General features: G+C 40.7%; 1 protein-coding gene across 1 annotated transcript in view; it reads left to right on the forward strand.

Moving 5' to 3' along the window:
• The window catches only part of LOC126456582 (neuroligin-2-like), a 281,322-nt gene that overhangs the window by 176,576 nt on the left and 84,590 nt on the right, over positions 1–20,156 (forward strand). The window contains exon 8 of the mRNA XM_050092327.1: positions 19,663–19,781. Within this exon, the coding sequence (XP_049948284.1) occupies positions 19,663–19,781 (119 nt within the window). The remainder of the gene's footprint in view (positions 1–19,662; positions 19,782–20,156) is intronic.

Raw genomic sequence — 20,156 nt, forward strand, 5'->3', positions numbered from 1 at the left:
TCCGCCTTTAGCAAAACACAATTTTTTTTTACCCCAAACATATATGACTGCAGCTGCAGCGTCATCAGTGAGCCCACTGATGTTGCTGAAGCTACAGTGAAAAATGTTTGGGATAAACAGCAATCTTAGATGATACACTAACTTTTGATTTTTCTGTAAAGCAACCAGCACCGACCAACTGATTCAACACATCCTGTCCCATAAGAGCGCTTTCTTTTATTCAGCTGTTTATCGTACTATAGTCACACCTTCATCACCATCCAGACTACAGAAAGAAAATAGTTTAACTAAACCAGTTTTCGAAACGAAAACCAATAAAAGAGTAAGTATCTGTCAAAATAGGGATGATGATACAGGAAAATTTTTCTCTCTATGGTACTTAGGTTCAAAATCGTTCAAATGGCTCTGAGCACTATGGGACTAAACATCTGTGGTCATCAGTCCCCTAGAACTTAGAACTACTTAAACCTAACTAACCTAAGGACATCACACACATCCATGCCCGAGGCAGGGTTCGAACCTGCGACCGTAGCAGTCGCGCGATTCCAGACTGAGCGCCTAGAACCGCTAGACCACCGCGGCCGGCAGGTACTTACGTAATGCTTCCTATAGGATGTAGTGCCTGCTGGGTAAACAATATGAATTCAAAGTTGCCTTCTCCATAAATAAGTTTTTAAAAATGCGTAATTTAAAAACTTCTAACAACCTTTACGTAGTCAGCAGTTCACAAAATTGCTTGCGGTATGTGTCTGGTGTTTTATACTGGACAGAATGATAGGGCCGTTAACGTAAGGTACAAGGGGCACGTATTGGGAAAGAACGGTACCAGTGTTTAAATTCGTCTTTCACACAGTTTTCATTAATACAGTCTCACAGTCTCAAATGAGTAGACGAAATGGCGATTCTATGTAAAAAGAAGAAAGTGTAGAAGCTTGGTGTCTTTCAAGAACTTGAGATATTTAGACATGTGATCAGTAAAGATGACCTCATTTTAAGTGAATGATTACAATTGAGGAAAGAATATCTTTAACACTTTTAATCCATTGCTCGCGACTGCATGATGTGTTAGCTCTTGTTTCTTTCAACCTCCACTTCAGGAACGTTCTGCCAATTACTTAGTAGATTTCGTCTTTTCTGTATCAATAGCACACCAGATGGCTTTATATTCTAGTTAACGCAGGTTTTACATAAAGTATAGTTTTCTTTTTTGCATATTGTAATATGTTCTTAAAGGCCTGCTATATTACATTCTTTATTTCTGTTCGTCAGCAGATATTTTCGTAATTAGCCATTTTCTTGATTTTGTGGTACATATTGTTGTAGTTATCCTTTTTAAAATGTTTTATTTCTTTTCTGTCCTTGCTTTTACATTATGTGCAATTTGCTCTATTTAAAACACACAAATGTATGTAGTGCTGATATATTACTGCTGTATTTACGTATTTCACACGGTTAAGCACTTCTCACGCTGCTATCGCCCAGCGGGTGACGCGGTCTCCCTACTTCTAGTTGCCATCGTAAGTAGTTGACACACTTAACAATTAGCTGTATCTGTGTAGCAATTCCTGCTGTTCTTAATGGAGGATTTCTGGTATTAATTTTGAGGGTTTTAGCTCAGAGTGTATGCTTCTAATGTTAACGTAATGTGAGTTATGTAAGTATCTGTTTTTTTTTATTCTGTGTACTTCAGTTCACTATTTTAATGTATTGGTTATTTTAGGTCTTTATTGTGTAACATATTTAAAACATTATAGGTGACCTTATTTCTTCTGTGGAAGATACTGCTAGTGACATTGAAATCTTATCGAGACTTATTACAATAAACTTTATGCAACTGATTGCCTGTATATACGTTTTATAGAAAAATTTTTTACTCACACGGATGTACACTTACAGCACACCAGTCGCTATACAACATATATGGCGTGTGTAATGAAAATAGTGAGCAACACATAGTGATCGGATTTATCACGTGAAAAAAGATGAAACTGAATCAGTGCATGAAGTGTAGTCCTAAAGTTTTCATTACTTTAGTGAATGGGCTGTACAATTTAGTTTTCCATCCTGCAGCAGCGTGCTCGGTACTGGGGCATGGGCACCACGACAGCAGACATGTACCTGCAAACAAATAAAAAATTAATTGTATCATGTTTTCGCAGTGATAAAACATTTTGACTACCACAGGTAGGAGACGATGTACTGGCAGAATTGAAGCTGTGAGGACGGGTAGTGAGTCGTGCTTGGGTAGCTCAGATGGTAGAGCACTTGCCAGCGAAAGGCAAAGGTCCCGAGTTCGAGTCTCGGTCCGGCACACAGTTTTAATCTGCCAGGAAGTTTCATGTCAGCGCAGTCTCATTCTGGCATTTCGATTTTAATAGTTACGAGGTAGTCATGACTATTGTGTTAGTTGTATTACAAGTACTGCTCCGAAATCGCTTGCGCAACACGTTGATTATTTTTGAAATATACTACTTGTAATGACCAAGTGTCTCCACACACGTAAATATGATTCTAATGTAGTATTAATAAATAACACTATTAATAAATAACACCTTAACACAAAAAAACGCAGAAAGTAAAGTCGTTCACAAACCATGACATTGGGGATGCAGTTTAACTCTGAACAAATACACACAAATGGTAATTGTGCTGATTTGGTTCTATAAAATAAGTTGTAAGAATGAGCTTACTAGTTCATTGGTGATCACCGAGAACACTGAAGTTATTCGTCTGGTTCGACGTTTATCAGTGATAACAGTTGCTAGGTGCTATATATCACAAAATCAATCAATGAATACTGTCCCAGGAGCACATTTTCCAACTGAGGGCGAGGTCGCTGGAGATGATTTCTCTGGCTACGACTGCTGGCGGCTGTGGTATTGCTGCTGTGGTGATCCTTCTTGGCTGGTGCTGCGGTTGGAACTGGCGACCTCGTGTATTGGTGGTCACTTACATACAAGCTTGGCGGATGGACGAAATGTCGAATGTGTGTGAATTCCTATGGGACCAAACTGCTGAGGTCATCGGTCCCTAGACTTACGCATTACTTAAACTAACTTATGCTAAGAACAACACTGACAACCATGCCCGAGGGAGGACTCGAACATCCGGTGAGAGGGTCCACGCATTCCAAGACATGGCGCCTTAACAGCGCGGCCACTCCGCACGGTGGCGGATGGACATTTTTTCTGTGGTTCTGCTGACACATGATCGGCGAAGGCAACCATTCCCACACAAACAGCGCAACCTACGACAACGCCAGCGCCTCAGGTGACGAAACTGGCGCTACACTTTTCCGTGGTCTCCCTGAGATCTAAGTTGAAAACAGACAAGCTTGTTTTGGTCTGCCACTATTTTGACATCGAATCCCTCCTGTGTTGTGAAGCAGGCGGCGGACCTAGATATGGCATCCCACCAGTCGGGTCTGTATTGTGGGTAGATGGAGTCGCTGGAAACAACTCTTTTAACTGTTCTCTGAGGAAAGTGCTTAAGCGCGGTGCCACTGTTCAGACAGTGAACGTGGCACAGGTGAATAAGTTTCAGGATCTAATTTCTGGACTCAGAAAAAGCCGTAACGATTCTTTACGAATGTTAGGTTGACAGTTTATGATATCCTGTAAATGATAGCACTGCTCTTGCTGCAGGAGTATGTGGAAGCGTGTGACTGAGTGATGTGACGTAGTTAGACACTGGGATCGTTTTCAGGAGAATCAGGGTTCAGTCGACATCTGGCCATCGTATTTCGCGTCCGTGATTACCTTGAATTACATTATCAGTACTTACCCGAATTCATTTCCTACTCTTGTCAAGTCCATGCATTTCCTCCCTGTCTAGTTTTCTCTTCATCGACTGGTCGTTAGATTTACGATTTTCCTTCTCAAGCATGTGAATGTGGTCCTACATTCTGACATCTGTAATGTAGTAGCGGCGCCTGTCTCCAAACTGAAGGTGAACACTTTGAACATTTGATGCGAAGGACTGTGGACCATTCGTAAAATGGCTGAAATGGTAAATGTAAAGAACATACGTTAGCTCTTCTGGGCGCATTTTTATGTAAAATATTCTTCTGATTTTTCAGTATGAATTCGATCCGTATTTATTGTCAAATACAGTCGGTACAATTCTACTCCACTTAAACCTTGGCCCAAAGTTTCGTCAGTTTTGGTCTGTGATAAAAGTATTTCCAGTCATCTGTCCCCCTATCATTTTTTCTGAAACAATGTCCTTTGGGAAATGTGCAATGTAGGAACTACCAGCCATCGTTAGTGATTGTATGGTAGTGTGCATCTTAGCATACTAGAAGCATCGCTTCATTTCTAGGAATGAATCTGGCAAAGTACTGCTAATTCTGTATGGACACTGGTCACACAATTCTGATCGCATTCTTCTTGATATTGTAAGGAGAATCAGATTATTCACCTCTGCCTACCTAGCCATACTGAGCAATCCTGGCAGACCTTAGGTTGGGCCTTCTTCAAGGCCTTGAAAAAGTTTTGGCAAGAGGCTTTCAACAGTCGAGTTCACAACCATCCAGGCCGCATAGTTACTCGTCTGCAGTTCGGAAAACTTTTGAGTTCTTCACGGAATCTTGCGGCAGCTGTGGGTAATGGCACTCCTGAATTTTAAACCCTTTGGATTTATCCTCACAGCCCATCCAAAATCCCAGACCACGTGTTTTAAATACCCGACAGAGCAACTTACGATGAAGTTGACACACAACTGGACATAGCATCAAATGTAACACCAACACGGAATGTAGAGCAACCAAATAACCCTGCTGTGTACATAAATCGCATGAAACTGAACAGCAAATGAAATCTTTAATGTGGCAATAACCAACTGACGACTGCCAGATTATTATTTGCATTTTTCATAATGTAACTAAATTAGTTTTAACATGATATACTTAATTGCATCTTCATCCAGTACAGGTGGCATCCTACCCAGCCATCAGTGGAATATTCCAGCTATACTGTGTTTTCAGTATCCCAGCGTATCTACCATTCAGTCAGGTATTTACTGTTTATATTTTCAATGCAGTTAAGTGCAGGATCGTACTGTAACTGAAACGGGATTTTAGGTTTCGGGATGGATGGTCGAGCCGTTATGGAAAAAAATTCCTGAACTATGCGATCTTCCCCCGACTAACCTTAGAGATATAATTTATACGTGAAGTGATCAAATATTCACCATCTGTACTGCTCACTTTTGGCTGAAAACGATGGCAGAAACCGGTGATTTCGTGTTCGTCTTGACGGCATCCGCTTCGAATATACGAGTTGGAAGATATCACCGGTAAGATTTGATCAGAAAGTTTAGACGATGTTCATCATGAGACCATGGTTCACCTATACGTGTTATATCGCATAACTTTTCCGTGTGCCTAGTATAAAAACGGGCAAATGACAGTGGTAATGCTGCTCCGTCTGTCAGACGAGACGTTAAGCCTGACGACTCCCAACGTGTCTTTAGTTTGGGTACATTTACACTCGTGATCAACATGTTAGCGCTTCGTTCGGGATAAAAACTGACCTGGCACCCCTTGCCCGTTTGTTCTTGAGCTACATTGCTCGCGTGCCGTCGACGGTCTGCGAGCATGCAGCACTGCAGTTCCTACAGAACCAGAAAGGTCTTTTCTACTTGCCGGAGAGACTGGTTGGTCGAGACGGGCGGTTCATGCACTGCATTGCTCTCAAGTGTGTTTTCACCCTCAGGGTGTATGCCAATATCGAGTTTCAGCCCACTGGTTTACTGTCAACACCACAAACACATCGGACATTCCACTGACGAGACCATATTAACAACTCGTGAAGAGTAAACTGCGAACGCGTACAAAGACAAGAAATAGTGTCGAATTCTCTGTTTTTCCTCATTATGGTGACAGAGTCAGTCACATACAGATGAAGAAAGAATAGAATCATTTATTTAGTACGAAGAAAATGGATTAGGGACTTGCTAAACTCTAGCATCAGTTATTCTGCTTCCGCGTCGAACAGGAAAACAATGGATGCTTCGTTTCACATTTCTTCATGGTGATATGTGTAGGTCTAAGGGCATTCAATATGTAGATAAATTATTAAACTGTTGTTGTTGTTGTTGTGGTCTTCAGTCCTGAGACTGGTTTGATGCAGCTCTCCATGCTACTCTATCCTGTGCAAGCTTTTTCATCTCCCAGTACCTACTGCAACCTACATCCTTCTGAATCTGCTTAGTGTATTCATCTCTTGGTCTCCCTCTACGATTTTTACCCTCCACGCTGCACTCCAATACTAAGTTGGTGATCCCTTGATGCCTCAGAACATGTCCTACCAACCGATCCCTTCTTCTGGTCAAATTGTGCCACAAACTTCTCTTCTCCCCAATCCTATTCAATACTTCCTCATTAGTTATGTGATCTACCCATCTAATCTTCAGCATTCTTCTGTAGCACCACATTTCGAAAGCTTCTATTCTCTTCTTGTTCAAACTGGTTATCGTCCATGTTTCACTTCCATACATGGCTACACTCCATACAAATACTTTCAGAAACGACTTCCTGACACTTAAATCAATACTGGATGTTAACAAATTTCTCTTCTTCAGAAACGCTTTCCTTGCCATTGCCAACCTACATTTTATATCCTCTCTACTTCGACCATCATCAGTTATTTTGCTCCCCAAATAGCAAAACTCCTTTACTACTTTAAGTGCCTCATTTCCTAATCTAATTCCCTCAGCATCACCCGACTTAATTAGACTACATTCCATTATCCTTGTTTTGCTTTTGTTGATGTTCATCTTATATCCTCCTTTCAAGACACTGTCCATTCCATTCAACTGCTCTTCCAAGTCCTTTGCTGTCTCTGACAGAATTACAATGTCATCGGCGAACCTCAAAGTTTTTATTTCTTCTCCATGAATTTTAATACCTACTCCGAATTTTTTTGTTGTTTCCTTTACTGCTTGCTCAATATACAGATTGAACAACATCGGGGAGAGGCTACAACCCTGTCTTACTCCCTTCCCAACCACTGCTTCCCTTTCATGTCCCTCGACTCTTATAACTGCCATCTGGTTTCTGTACAAATTGTAAATAGCCTTTCGCTCCCTGTATTTTACCCCTGCCACCTTATTAAACTGAAGAGATTAATTCTCTCTTGAAAATATTCAACCACATCTGCAAGTGGAAAGAGATTACGATTCAGCTTTCTTCTAGCTTCTCAACTTGATATTCTCTGATCTTTTTTTAGACATTTTTACCATGGCCGTAAGTGTCTGCATATTGATACTGTTCATTGAGGAGACATCTGTGGCGCTCTTTCACAACTGCCAAAGACACATCTCAGTTTCAGAATCAGTTTGATGCTGGTCACAACTCCGCCTCGTTGAAACTTGTTCACATCATTTCAACTCACTAATTAAACTCGTTACTGAAAATTTGCTGTGATATTTAACTTTGCAGGAAGGGTAGCATACATTTGTTATTTACCGGGAGCGATGAATTCTCGTGCTTAATCATCTCTCCACTGTGTGACGAGTTCATATTGACAACAAAGGACGCAATACGTAAGCTGTGTATCTAGTGATATAAACACACAACGGCCATCTGGTAAGTATATTGTTGAACACGGGGGATACTGTTAATTAATCGCCTTGGACAAATCGGCTAACGACACATTTAGAGGTCTATACATAGTGAAGGCATCTGATGATAAACTGACTCTGTCACAGACAGAAAACTTCAACAGGATCGGTCCATGAGAAGTCTTTGTCAGCATAATGTTGCAAAGCGATATAAAACGGAACGAGTACATAAGGACGGTAGTAGAGAAGGCTTCGGATTACTGGAAGAATTTTGGGAAAATACCGTTTCACCTGTAAATGAAACTGCACATAGGAAGCTAGTTCGACCTGCTTGAGTGTTTGGGATCAGCACTAGGTCGGATTAAAGGAAGACGTCGAGCATTTCAGAAGCGGGCTCCCTGATTTGTTACCGGTAATTTCGAACAACTCGCAAGCATTACGGAGATGTTTCGGTAGCTCAAATGATAATCCCTGGAGGGAAGGCGACTGTCTTTTTGAGGAACACTATTTAGAATACTTAAAGAACCGGCAGTTGAAGCCAACTGCAGAACGATTCTGCTGCCACCAACATACATTTCGCGTGAGGAACACGAAGATACGATACTAGAAATTAGGGCTTATACGAAGGCATATAGACAGCCTCTATTCCCTCGCTTTATTTGCGAGTGGAACAGGAAAGGAATGGCTATTGGTGATACAAGGTACCCTCCGCCACACCCTTGCGGAGTATGTACGTAGACGTAGATGCAGAAGTGTTCCTCTCAATCGAAAAATGTGGCTGTACTTCCTCGGTGTCTACGATCACCTCTACATGGCGTGCCTGCAGTTAACTGGCTGAAACTGGACTGATACTGATTAGAGACTGGTAAACCTCGGATATGCCACTTTTTCTGCTTTGTAATGAGGAGGGTTTCGGCTTGATCCGGGAAAAATTTTGGAGTACGAAGTTAATATCCGGTGATGGAAGCATCACGGAGATCCAAGAAATACTCTCGTAACAATACTGGAAATATTGTTGCGATTTTTATTCTTAATCTATTTCGACCTGTTTGTAAAACCATACACCTAGGCACAACGCAGGAATTTCAAGATTGATTCAATTACATCGTATGGGCTGCAAACTCTGTTTACTACATGGAGAAAAAGTTAATGTGAGTCTGAACTTCGTATCAGAATCTGTCAACGTTCGACTGCAAAATCAGTGTTATGAGTGGTAACTACCTAGCAGAGATGATTTACTATCATCGGTTTTGAAACAATTAATCTATATGGCTGGATAATTACAACCATCATGATTCTAAATTAGCAGCCACTATGATTTTAAATTCGCTTATTTTTTCTACTTTCTTCTTTTTAACGATTAGTTTCGGTAACATTATCATCGTCTTGTCGTATGTATTAGTTACTCTGGCCAACTATGACAGGTTTTGTCATCATTCGTCATTAAACATAAGCATTTGTGATCGTAGTTCAGTTGTGTATTTCACAATAAACAGATCCATTTTCAAAAAGTCAGAACACGTTAATGCGCTGCAGTGTACATTAAGATGGTTCTTATTTTTTAAGTTTGATCTTTTGTTTATGCTACGTCCAACTTTGATTCCATGGCACAAAAATATAAGTTGTGTGGATTTTGATCTCTCCAGGTAAAGGTAAAGCGGTGCACCTAGACCTCTGCGTTTTAAAAGAAATCGCTACATCATTCTCACTTACCTTTAATCTAAAAAAGTGTTACACTTAAATAGCTAATTAACCAAGTGTTCAAACAACTTACGGGAACGTAGCCGAATGACGTCTTCGACAACATCCGGTGCTTTGACAAATGCATACGCCAACCTTCTCAAGAATGCGAAGTGAGCGCTGTCCAAGAAAATTTAAAACCTCCGTGCAGAAATATTCTACATTTTAGACGGTACTTGTGTGCAACCTAAAGCATATACTACTCTTTTTTGTAAATTATTTATAGTAGTCCTTCATGAGTTTGACACTTTTTTCGTTCAGAGCAGAAAAGGAAACAAACAAACAAACAAACGTCATTGTAATGCCATTGAAAAGGAACTGTCTTAGCGACACGATACGGACAAGACAACTAATAGAGTTCTTTTTCTGATAAGTTTTCAGTAGTCATATCTGACATTCATCTAAAAGTTTCCATGTCTAATAATGTTGTATCAAAAACTAATGTTTTAACATGGGACTGAAGATTCAATTCAGTGAGTTTTGCAGTCGCAGATCGCAATGCAGGCACTCCAAAAGGTTTCTGAGTATCGCAATTTCAAAGAATATCACAGGAAGTCTGTATAATGTATCTTTACAGGCAGCAATTTCTTATTCTTAAATTGGTTCTTATTCTTGAATTGGTTCTTGACTTCAGTAGCCTCTACCTCAGGGAATTTATCTCGGGACTTGTGTGTGGAGCTCAGGTTGACTATAAGATATCTTGATCTAGTGCTACGATCGGAACCATCAGGATTTAATTTGCTTCCGTGTCACTGATCCTACATTTATCGAGGGCAGCTGCAAGCTTGGGATTCGTAACTACAAGACGTCGTCTTCTCTTTTCTGTTTGAGTAACAGAATTCTTGGCAGAGTCGGTAGATATTCCTGGACCGTCGTCGAAATCAATTCACCAATATATTAACTTAACATCACTTAATAGGCAGATTGGTTTGATGAAAAAAGTCAAGGAAGATCTGAAAAACAGGATATTAAACGACCGAAATAACAATAAACTTAACAGCACTGTATTAACAGTAAATTTTTATTTCATTTACAAATTTACTTTCGTATAAAACTAGTTGATAAACCCAGCATTTCCCGGGTGTTCATTTTGTTGCTGGTTTTATGTTAGAAACGTACAGTTTCCGTACGTTGGTCGCATCTGCATCGGATATGTGGTCTACAACGCGATTTTGTAAACGTCTTTTGGAACGCCTCTTCATATTTCAATAGACTTGTACTGTTTTCGCCCACAGCTGTTCGGGCTTCGCATTTGAAAGCTGTCAAAAGCGCTGCCAGATTCAAGGATTTCCGTAAGATGACTCGATTGTGGGAGTGTTTTAGTAATAAAGAATAAAGCTTTTAAAAATTCAAGCATGATGTGGTATTTTTCCACGCATCTCAGTGTGTATGAAGTCATATCTCCCGATCTGTGGGTCATACAGTGATATAATTTTCTATGTATATTCAGCGGCATATATGGATACTGTCTGCAAAATGTATTGCGATTAGAATTAGTATCAAGAAACTACAAAATTTTAACACCATGCACAATATGACAGTTTTTCACCCATCTCAGTGTTTGATGTCATTTCTCATGAGCTGTGGGTGCTACCGAGTTGTAATTGTTTAGGTGCATTTAGCGGTATATGTGGATATTGTCTGCGAAATTTATTGCGAATAGAGTAAGTACCACACAAGTAATAAATTTAAACGCCATAGAAGAAGCGTCTATTTTACGCACACCCCAATGTTTATGAAGTTGTATTTCCTGAATTATGATATGTAGGTGGTTTTCTTACCCCCTCTCCCCCCCCCCCCCCCCCCCCCCCCCCCCCGCGAGTCTTACCTGACAGTGAGAAATAGAAATATGTATACCTGTTGTGGTTGAAATCGATCTACTGATTTAGGAGAGATGTGAAATAAATTACCTAACACACACATATATTTTATAATATGTTTTGCTTTATGCTCTAAGTTTAAAAATAAATTCAGTCAACAGCCCTTCATCTGTCTTCTCCAAGGAGCTAGAGTCGATTACGTCCTTTCAGCCACCGATTGATCAAAAACTGTTCTTCAATAGTATTGCTGTCTAAAGAAATAGGTTATGATAATCTGGGTATTTACACTTACGAAATTCCTGCGGTCTTCTAGTACGCTATTTGTAGTTTTCTGCGTTGTTGGTAGTAATGTTCTAATTTTGGTATGCAGTTTCTCAGCTCTTGTTGGAATTCCTTCTTATTCAAAACAAGTAATCATTTCCCACTTAGTGTGGTGGATTGATGCACGGTTAATTTAAGCACGTGCAAATTGTGAAAGAAAACCTCTAACGTTTCTTTGACGGCTATGTCATGTGAGTAATACCCGAATAAATAAAATTTCATCTGTTAACCAACTGAACAATAAGACATTGTTCCTGCTACGAGTGCTAGCTCTGTCGAAAGTGAAATACTAGTGGGTTGGTCAGGGTTGGGTCGTAAAAGGGAACTCCTCGTTCGTTCTAGTCTAAACGTACCTGTCTTGAGGGCATTAACCTAGCAGGTAAGAGACTGATGTATAGATACTGCCTAAGTTGGTTAATGGATGAATTTTTCATTCATAAATAATATTTTGCAATGTTGATGGATTTTTAATTAGACATGTTCTGATTCTGAAGGCCCAGGTGCACCCCTTCCCGTATTTATAACGAGCCCAAACTTCATGCAGTCTCGTTTTCCCATGGTATGGAGCCAAACAAAATTTAAAAACAGCCAACTAATAACCCTTCTACTGTACACATCGTGTATGTATTTCGGGTTCGGTACATCACAAAAAGATTTCATGTGGTTCAGTGTTAACTATAAGGCTTCCGCCTTAGAACAGGCCAAAAACTCAATTCAGAAGTTTAATGACGTCCCAAAACTCCTGACGTTTATTTCTGGTCTATTTTTGTTCCAAAGAAACGCCTGTTCTCACATTGTATCAATACGTTACAGAGGGGATCACGATGTAATCCCACATGTAGCGGGAACTAACGTGGCACATGATATATACACCCACAATCCAGTTCAAAGTAATGAGCTTTGTATTCTCGCAGTGGAAGCAGGGGAAAGTGTTCCGCAAAATAGCCATCCACATCGGCGTGAGGGCTTGTTTAATAGTGTCATTCAATTTGTAGGTTGATAGAAGGAAAAACAGCGTAAGAGCGGACAGTGTGGGCAATAGAACGCGCTTAAAAATGCTGGTGACTACTTTTAAGGTCAGTAAAACTTTGAAACACGTATCTATATTGTACGAGCAGTAAATAAATGCCGGCCGCGGTGGTCTCGTGGTTCGAGGCGCGCAGTCCGGAACCGTGCGACTGCTACGGTCGCAGGTTCGAATCCTGCCTCGGGCATGGATGTGTCTGATGTCCTTAGGTTGGTTAGGTTTAAGTAGTTCTAAGTTCTAGGGGACTGATAACCACAGCAGTTGAGTCCCATAGTGCTCAGAGCCATTTGAACCATTTTGTAAATAAATAATTTCCACTATTTAAGTTCCTCGTATTAAAGTTACTGATAATCAGAGCGACGAACTGAAGTTTTACACCAATAATAACAATGACAATGACCAATTAGAGAAAATACAATGAAATTATCGTCTGTTAGGGAAACATGGCTCATTAAGCCGGTATGAAATGGTACTGGTGTTTAAAGACAATAACACCAATCTGAATAATGAATCAAGGAGACGATACACAAAGAAATGCAGTCACGTACGAGTATATAGAACATATATGGCTGGGACACAGCCATCACCATGATACAGGCGGATGCAGTGGCTAGTTTGACAGGATTTTAAGGAAGCGAATATCGTTTAGAGATCTGGAAAATCCTCAGATTTTCAGCGCTATTCGTGTTCAAAGATAACACAGAAGCCAATTCAACTACCATGTGGTCCACATCGTAACTCGCGTTGACTGAAAGTTATGCACGCAGCTGACATTCATATGCGGAATGAATTTCAGTAAATCAAATACCAACACAAAATCCTCATCCGCATGACTCTGTGGTTATTAGAATACATAAAGACGCCATTAGAATATTTTTTAGTATACTCATTTTGAGCAGCGAGGGTTGGTCTGTGACAACAGATTAGAGAAGGTAAACTTCTTTGCCAAGGTCGCTAATAATAAGTGTAGTCTCGATAACTCTTTTCGGTAATCAGTGTTACCGTCTTCAGATTTCGACAGACAGGTTCTTGCACATTTCTTAAAATAGCAGGAAGAGTACTCTTTCTCATGAATTGGCAGGCACGTATCAGGCTAGAGGACTGATGCATCGGCATATCAGAATTAAATCAACGACATACATAGTTATTCGCCACACACATCTGTCTCGCGCCACTCACAACAGAGCTCATCATTACAGCCAGAGCGCCACTAGACTGGCAATCTTCCAGTGTGTTATGTACCTGCCAACTCATGTACTGTTACTACTATTTTAAGAAATGTGCAATAGCCTCTCAGCCGAATTCTGAAGATTACCGAAACTGATTATCGAGAATAATAGTTATTATTAGCTATTTCGGCAAAGAAGTTTATCTTCTCTAATCTGCCACAATAATACATAAAGACGCCAAGGTTAGGTATGATCGCCATGAGTACATATTATCGTTACAAAAACAATGCAATTGAGGAAAAACCAAGTAAAATTTTTCCTTGATCGAGAAAAAAGCAATATGTATATCCTCATATTACTAACTCAACCCCGCGTCGCCACAAGCGTACAAGGACACTCGCATGAGGTCAAATGACAAAGAATGATGTCCAGCTTGGTTAGAACCAGGTTTATATTTCTGTGGAAATAGACCCCTCCCTCATTACAATTAAAACTCTGTTGCTTTTTATTTTTTGATAATTTGGTATCGATATCAACATACTTTACGTTCAGATTTTCCTCTCAAAGAAAGCTTGGGGAGTAAAGAGAATATCAAAGTCAGATTTCTTATATATTGCAGATCATTATCCCGAAGTCAGATCTCTGATACGGCCATCATAAGAAAGGTTTTCAAGTTCTCCAGAGGGTGACAATTGCTAGAATCCGCTGAAATTTAAGCGACTTCTTCGTCTTCAATGAGGCGTCTTGATAAAGGAAACGTCGTCCCTTTCGGTACTTGACGCTGAGTCAGAATGGGAATCCTCGGAGAAATGGAGACTTATCTGCTTTCTGTGTCTCAGCGGGTAGAACTTCGCTGCTGTGCTTCTTAGCCTTTGACCGGACACCTACTTTTTGGCGTGGGAGTCTTACTGAGGGCCGGACACTCTGCCGTCATAAAACTAAAAAACTCAGCCATCTCGCACCAATTCTTCTTGTTCGCACACTAGCGGTTACAGTTAGATGACATTTTCGGATGACACCGTAAACGGCACCAGGCACTTACCGCCTATAGTCTCGTTAGAGTTTCGCTGGTCATTACCTTGAACAGAGAGACATATGACGAAGCCCGCGATGAAGTGCCATCGACTCAACGTGGCACGAGCAATTGTATCGGGGAGGAGCGTTGGAACAGCGTACTGGAAGCTGAAAACCCCCTTCGACATCGCCATGTGGTATAAAGACATCTCAACCTCGACTCTGTCGTCTCGACTGATCTCGGGTTCATCTTGAAAGCTCCCACCCTCCTCCCCCTCCACCGCAACTGAAGTGTCGAAATTATATTATTTAGCTTCTAAAGTAAAGGCTAGTTATCAGCCACACTGTAACCATTATTCTTCAGTCACTTGATGACACAGTGTGTTTCTCTTTAAGTGTCTGTATCTTACTTTTGGTTGTCTGCAGTTAATTCTTGGCTGCAACCTTAGTTTTGTGAAGGGTGTTCTCGGCAGTGTGAAAGTTCCTGGTTGTAATACACTGCCGGAAAAAAAAATCGCACAAGAGTTGTTGTTGCAACAGTGCATATGGAGTACATGAGATGATTACACTTACAGATCAATAGCACATGTGGTTCCGAGGTACCAGATATTGACTCATGCTGAAATACCTTTATTAGTACGCGATTTTGCCTTCATGGGCGGAAATGCAGGTGCCGATTCTGACATCCAGTTGATCGTGCAAATGGCGAATATTCAAATCCAGAGACCGTGCTGGCCAGAGAAGTTGCTGTACGTCTTGGAGAGCACGTTGAGTTGCACGGACAGTCTGTGGGCGACCATTGTCCCGTTGGAACAAAACACTACCTCCCTGTAGCAAGAACGGCAAAAGAACGGTTCTCCAACAACATTCTGCACATACCGAGCGATGGTTAGCATCCCTTTCAGAAACACCAAAGTTGAACGAGAGCTCTATCTTGCCGCAACCAAACCATAATGTGTGGGGTGAGGCCAATATGTCTTGGACGAATGGGCTTTACGAGACAACGCTCACCAAGTCTACGTCGTACGAGCAAACGACCATCACTTGCTTTCATCGCTGAAAATCATGGCGCGCCGTTCCATATTCCAAGTGATTCTCTGATAGCACCAGTCGAGCCGTGAAAAAAAAAAAAAAAAAAAAAAAGTTCAAATGGTTCTGAGCACTATGGGACTTAACATCTGAGGCCATCAGTCCCCTAGAACTTAGAACTACTTAAACCTAACTAACCTAAGGACATCACACACATCCATGCCGGAGGCAGGATTCGAATCTGCGACCGTAGCGGTCGCGCGGTTCCAGACTGTAGAGCCTAGAACCGCTCGGCCACCGCGGCCGACGGAACCGTGCACATCGATGGTTTGGCGTAAGTGGAAGACGGGCTAGAGGTATGCCTTCCCGTAGTCCAACTGCTAATAACTGGTCACGTAGTCCAACTGCTAATAACTGGTCACAACAGTGTGTGTTGACACGTCTGGGCTCACAAGCCCTCTTATCTGTGCTGTGGCAGCTGTGCGATCTGCAGTCTGTGAGCTTTCCCCATTAAAGGGTAGACACAGATGGCGCTCTGGTAGTCATACGATTACGCTGGCTGTTGGCGGACGACGGTACAACCATTATCAGTAAATGCATGTACTATCCTCCAGGTGGCATATGTCGTCATCGGATCCAAGTCGACGTCGTCTTTCCAGGTGTAATAATTTCTTTTTCCGGCAGTGTATATGAATGTTTTAATGAGAAACCTTTTCTTTTTCTGTTGCAAGTTCAGTCCATCTGCTCAGTTTCTTAAGTAGAGACGAATTCAATTGCATTACGCAATTTAAACTGTGACCGTAAGTCGTAATTTATTTTCCCACGGACAGAACAGGAGATGGAGACTCTCCCTAGCCTCACATCAACAGATTTTGTACCGAGCAATAATATAACACTTACGCACCGAATAATCATCACACATACAGCGTCGGAGGAAGGACTAAAGGCATTGACTGACTAAACCAAGTGGTAGCTTCTGTAGCGTGAGGACTGACCCACAGATACAGCGAAGTGTTCCATGAGATTAAGGACAGAAGTCTGTCCCTTGCAGTCCTATAGATCTTGAGATCGGCCCCGGCGATACCCTGTTCTCGCCGAAATTAAGCAGGTGTGTCGCGTCGTTCATTAGCGACAATCTGTGCAGGCGGCTGCGGAGCACGCGTCGCTTGCTTGCGGTGGGTTCGGTGCCGACCCACATTAGCGGTGGGCATGAATAATTCGGCGAGGGTCTGTGCATATTGGCGGCCGAGGTCGGAGGAGACCCAGAGGCCCAAGTTGCAGCGCGGCGGTCCACCGCGGCCGACCGGTCCCCGGCGCGCGGGCGGATGTTTCCAAACTACCTGCTTAGCCGGCGCGTTGGCACGCGAGTCACGTGCGCCCCGGCCCTGATGTACGCAACACACGCACCCCGCAGCGCAAACTATCCGCTTTCAATTCCACCCGTCCGATGCTGGACCGCCTGCTCTCCTCCCACCCCCTCCTACCCCGAGGCAAACGTTCCTCCTCCCTCCCTCCCTCCTCCACCTCCAATACCGTAAATTCTCCAGCGACCCCTGTAATCCGTCACTGTGTCTTCCCTGCGGCGTTCCCAAGCCCACCCTCCCCGCTAATCAACAATCACCGTTTCCTTTGCGGGCTTCGTTATTCTTATCAAAGGAGATTCCAATATTACAGGTAATTCCATTTTACATAGTAAGTGCAAATTCCAGCATATCTTAAAAAGGACATCCGACCAGTTTCAGAATTGATCCACATTTGTAAACAAAGAGGTATCTAAATTGAGATTCCTCTAGTGCACTAGATTGCATTCCTAAGAAGGGTGATGAGATAGGTGGGTCGATTTGGATCCAATTAAAACCCTCTTCATGCGAACAGCGTTTAAGTACCTGAGGAGAGGTCGAATCGCTGTGGTGATGGTGGCTGTTGGTATTCATTGGAGACTTCGGACAAAGAATGGGTGTTATGTTTTGTCAGTATGGTGGGTAGGCTTGAAACGTAACTTTAAAAATTCATGATCCACATAACATATGTTTCGCAGTATTTGAGATCTTAAATATAAATAATTTTTTTTAAATTACTGTGTGCTGGACACACTGTGTTTCAACGTAGTTTTGACTCCCATAATATTTTACGAAAGCACCTATGTACAGATAATCCGTGAACAGTCTTACTAATTTTTAGTTTATTGGAATCCAGAGGAAGTCCATACAGCCAGTTACCATTCAAACATATGTATTAGTGTGCCCTGCAGGCATGAATGTATACAATACAGAACAAATTAATATGGCACAATAACAGAAGGTAATTACGATATGAAAGTGTCATTGTTATTGTGGTCTTCTGTCTGGAGACTCTTGATGAAGTTCCCACTGTATCTATCCAGTGTATACCTCTTCATCTCTGAATAACCACTGCAACGTCCATCTGTTTGAACTTGATTACTGTATCCATGTTTAGCGCTCACTCGACAACTTCTACCCCTACAAAATCCTCTACTACCAAAATGTTGACTCCTTGATGCCTTGGATGTGTCCTATCAACTGATCTCTTCTTGTAGCCGCTAATCTTTTCTGTCAACATTTATATTTCAACGCTCAATAAAATCATGGCTCCTAGCCACTACTTTGGATTTGAAGCTACTGCTTGATACTGACACTTTTTGGATGTGGTATGATGATTTTTGCATATTTTCAGTTAACTGATAATGCAGCTAATTCTTTCTGGTATAAATACTGCATTTGACTTAATGACGGAGAAAAAGTATCACAGTATGAATGTGGGTTTGACCCAAAAGGTTCAGCCCAGATACCATTCCCTCTTAAACATCTCCTAATTGCTGTAGTTTTCTTAATTATTAATCAATATCAACAATACTTTTTTCGTGCCTTTAGGATGACCATATCATCAGTTCAATGAAGGAGCTTTTAAATGAGCTGTGTAAATGGTTATAGTTAACTACTATCTTGGGTTGTATTAAAATTTTGTGATTAGAATCAATAAATCGTAAATTGACTCAGAATTATTCTGGTTAGCTTCGACCTTTAGATTAGGTATATATTCTATATTAATTGCAGCCAGGAGCATATTACTTTTATTAATTTAGTGAAACTATGAAATTTCAATTAAGGAAAAGTAAAGTCAGTATGAAAGTTCCTAGCTTCTTCTATTAGCTCTTAAATTCAGTTAATATTTCTAACATATATATATATATATATATATATATATATATATATATATATATATATATATATATATATATATATATATATACACTTGTAGTATGATAAAATGTTACATTTTCTTATATAAAAATAATATGTTTATAATTATACTTAAATATAAATATTTCCTTAATTCCTCTCTGTTAGACTCCAATTATAAGCCATTTAGGTATTGTAAAACAATAACAAAAATATTATACTTGAAATAAATATTAACACAATATAAGTAAAAATATAAATCTTAAAATGTAAATCTTAACACCCCTGAATGTAGTACATTGTATAGATAAACTATGTAATCCTTGACTTCCTAAGCGTCACCTCAGTAATAATAAAAAAAGACTTCGGTGAATAGTAATCTGTCTTCAAGGCATATATCTAATAAAATTTATTTAAATACATAAATTATATAGAGCCAACAAATGTTACAAAACACAATATACATAAAAGAAAGTAAATTATGAAAAATTCTAATATAGAACACAGTTATTCCAAATAAGAACCTAAAATAATCATGTTAATTGAAAAAAAAACTTTAAATACTAAGGTAAAGCAGTTATTTCACTATTACGTAATTTACTTGCCGGCTCATTTTTGGTCGTTAATGTTTTTACTTTATCTTTCTTTTGTTGAAGCCACTGCTAACTCCTGTATTTGGAAATAGCAGTTTTGTTCCTTTTCGGTTTTTTCCTCGTTTCACTCGTCCGTCATATTATATCCGATACAATGTGAGGATGTACTTTACGGTGATGTTACAGGAATCCGAACGAGCATCAGAAGCAGGAGCCGGTTTTGGCGGGCTCCAAAGAGCGGAATCGTTTCCGAAGCATCGTCTGGGACGAGTACGACGCCGTGCATCAGAAGTACCTGGAAATCAGTGAGTAAAATCTCTCCACCCATTCTGGTAATTTTTCTAGTCTGATCGCGAAAGCGATGATATCTTCTGATATATTTGTTTCTAAAATGAAACACTTACTTCTCCAAAAGTGTGAAGACACGGTATTTCGTTTAGCATAAGTCTGAAACAGGACAAACTCAGAGGTGTGTTGCAACGTTCGTCCGCAACTGTCGTTAAATATATACTCTGTAAATTTTGATGCAATGAATGGTGAAAGATAGTTCTTACCAATGTAAGGGATTTACTAACCTACGTCATTCGCGTTTTATAGACGAACGACAATCTATATGCCTCGGGGTTTGACAGAGTGACGGAAGTATACTGCAAAAACTGTAAAAAGTTTTTGTGGTAGGC

The sequence above is a fragment of the Schistocerca serialis genome, chromosome 2 (assembly GCF_023864345.2).
Source record: "Schistocerca serialis cubense isolate TAMUIC-IGC-003099 chromosome 2, iqSchSeri2.2, whole genome shotgun sequence".
Taxonomy (NCBI): Eukaryota; Metazoa; Arthropoda; class Insecta; order Orthoptera; family Acrididae; genus Schistocerca; species Schistocerca serialis.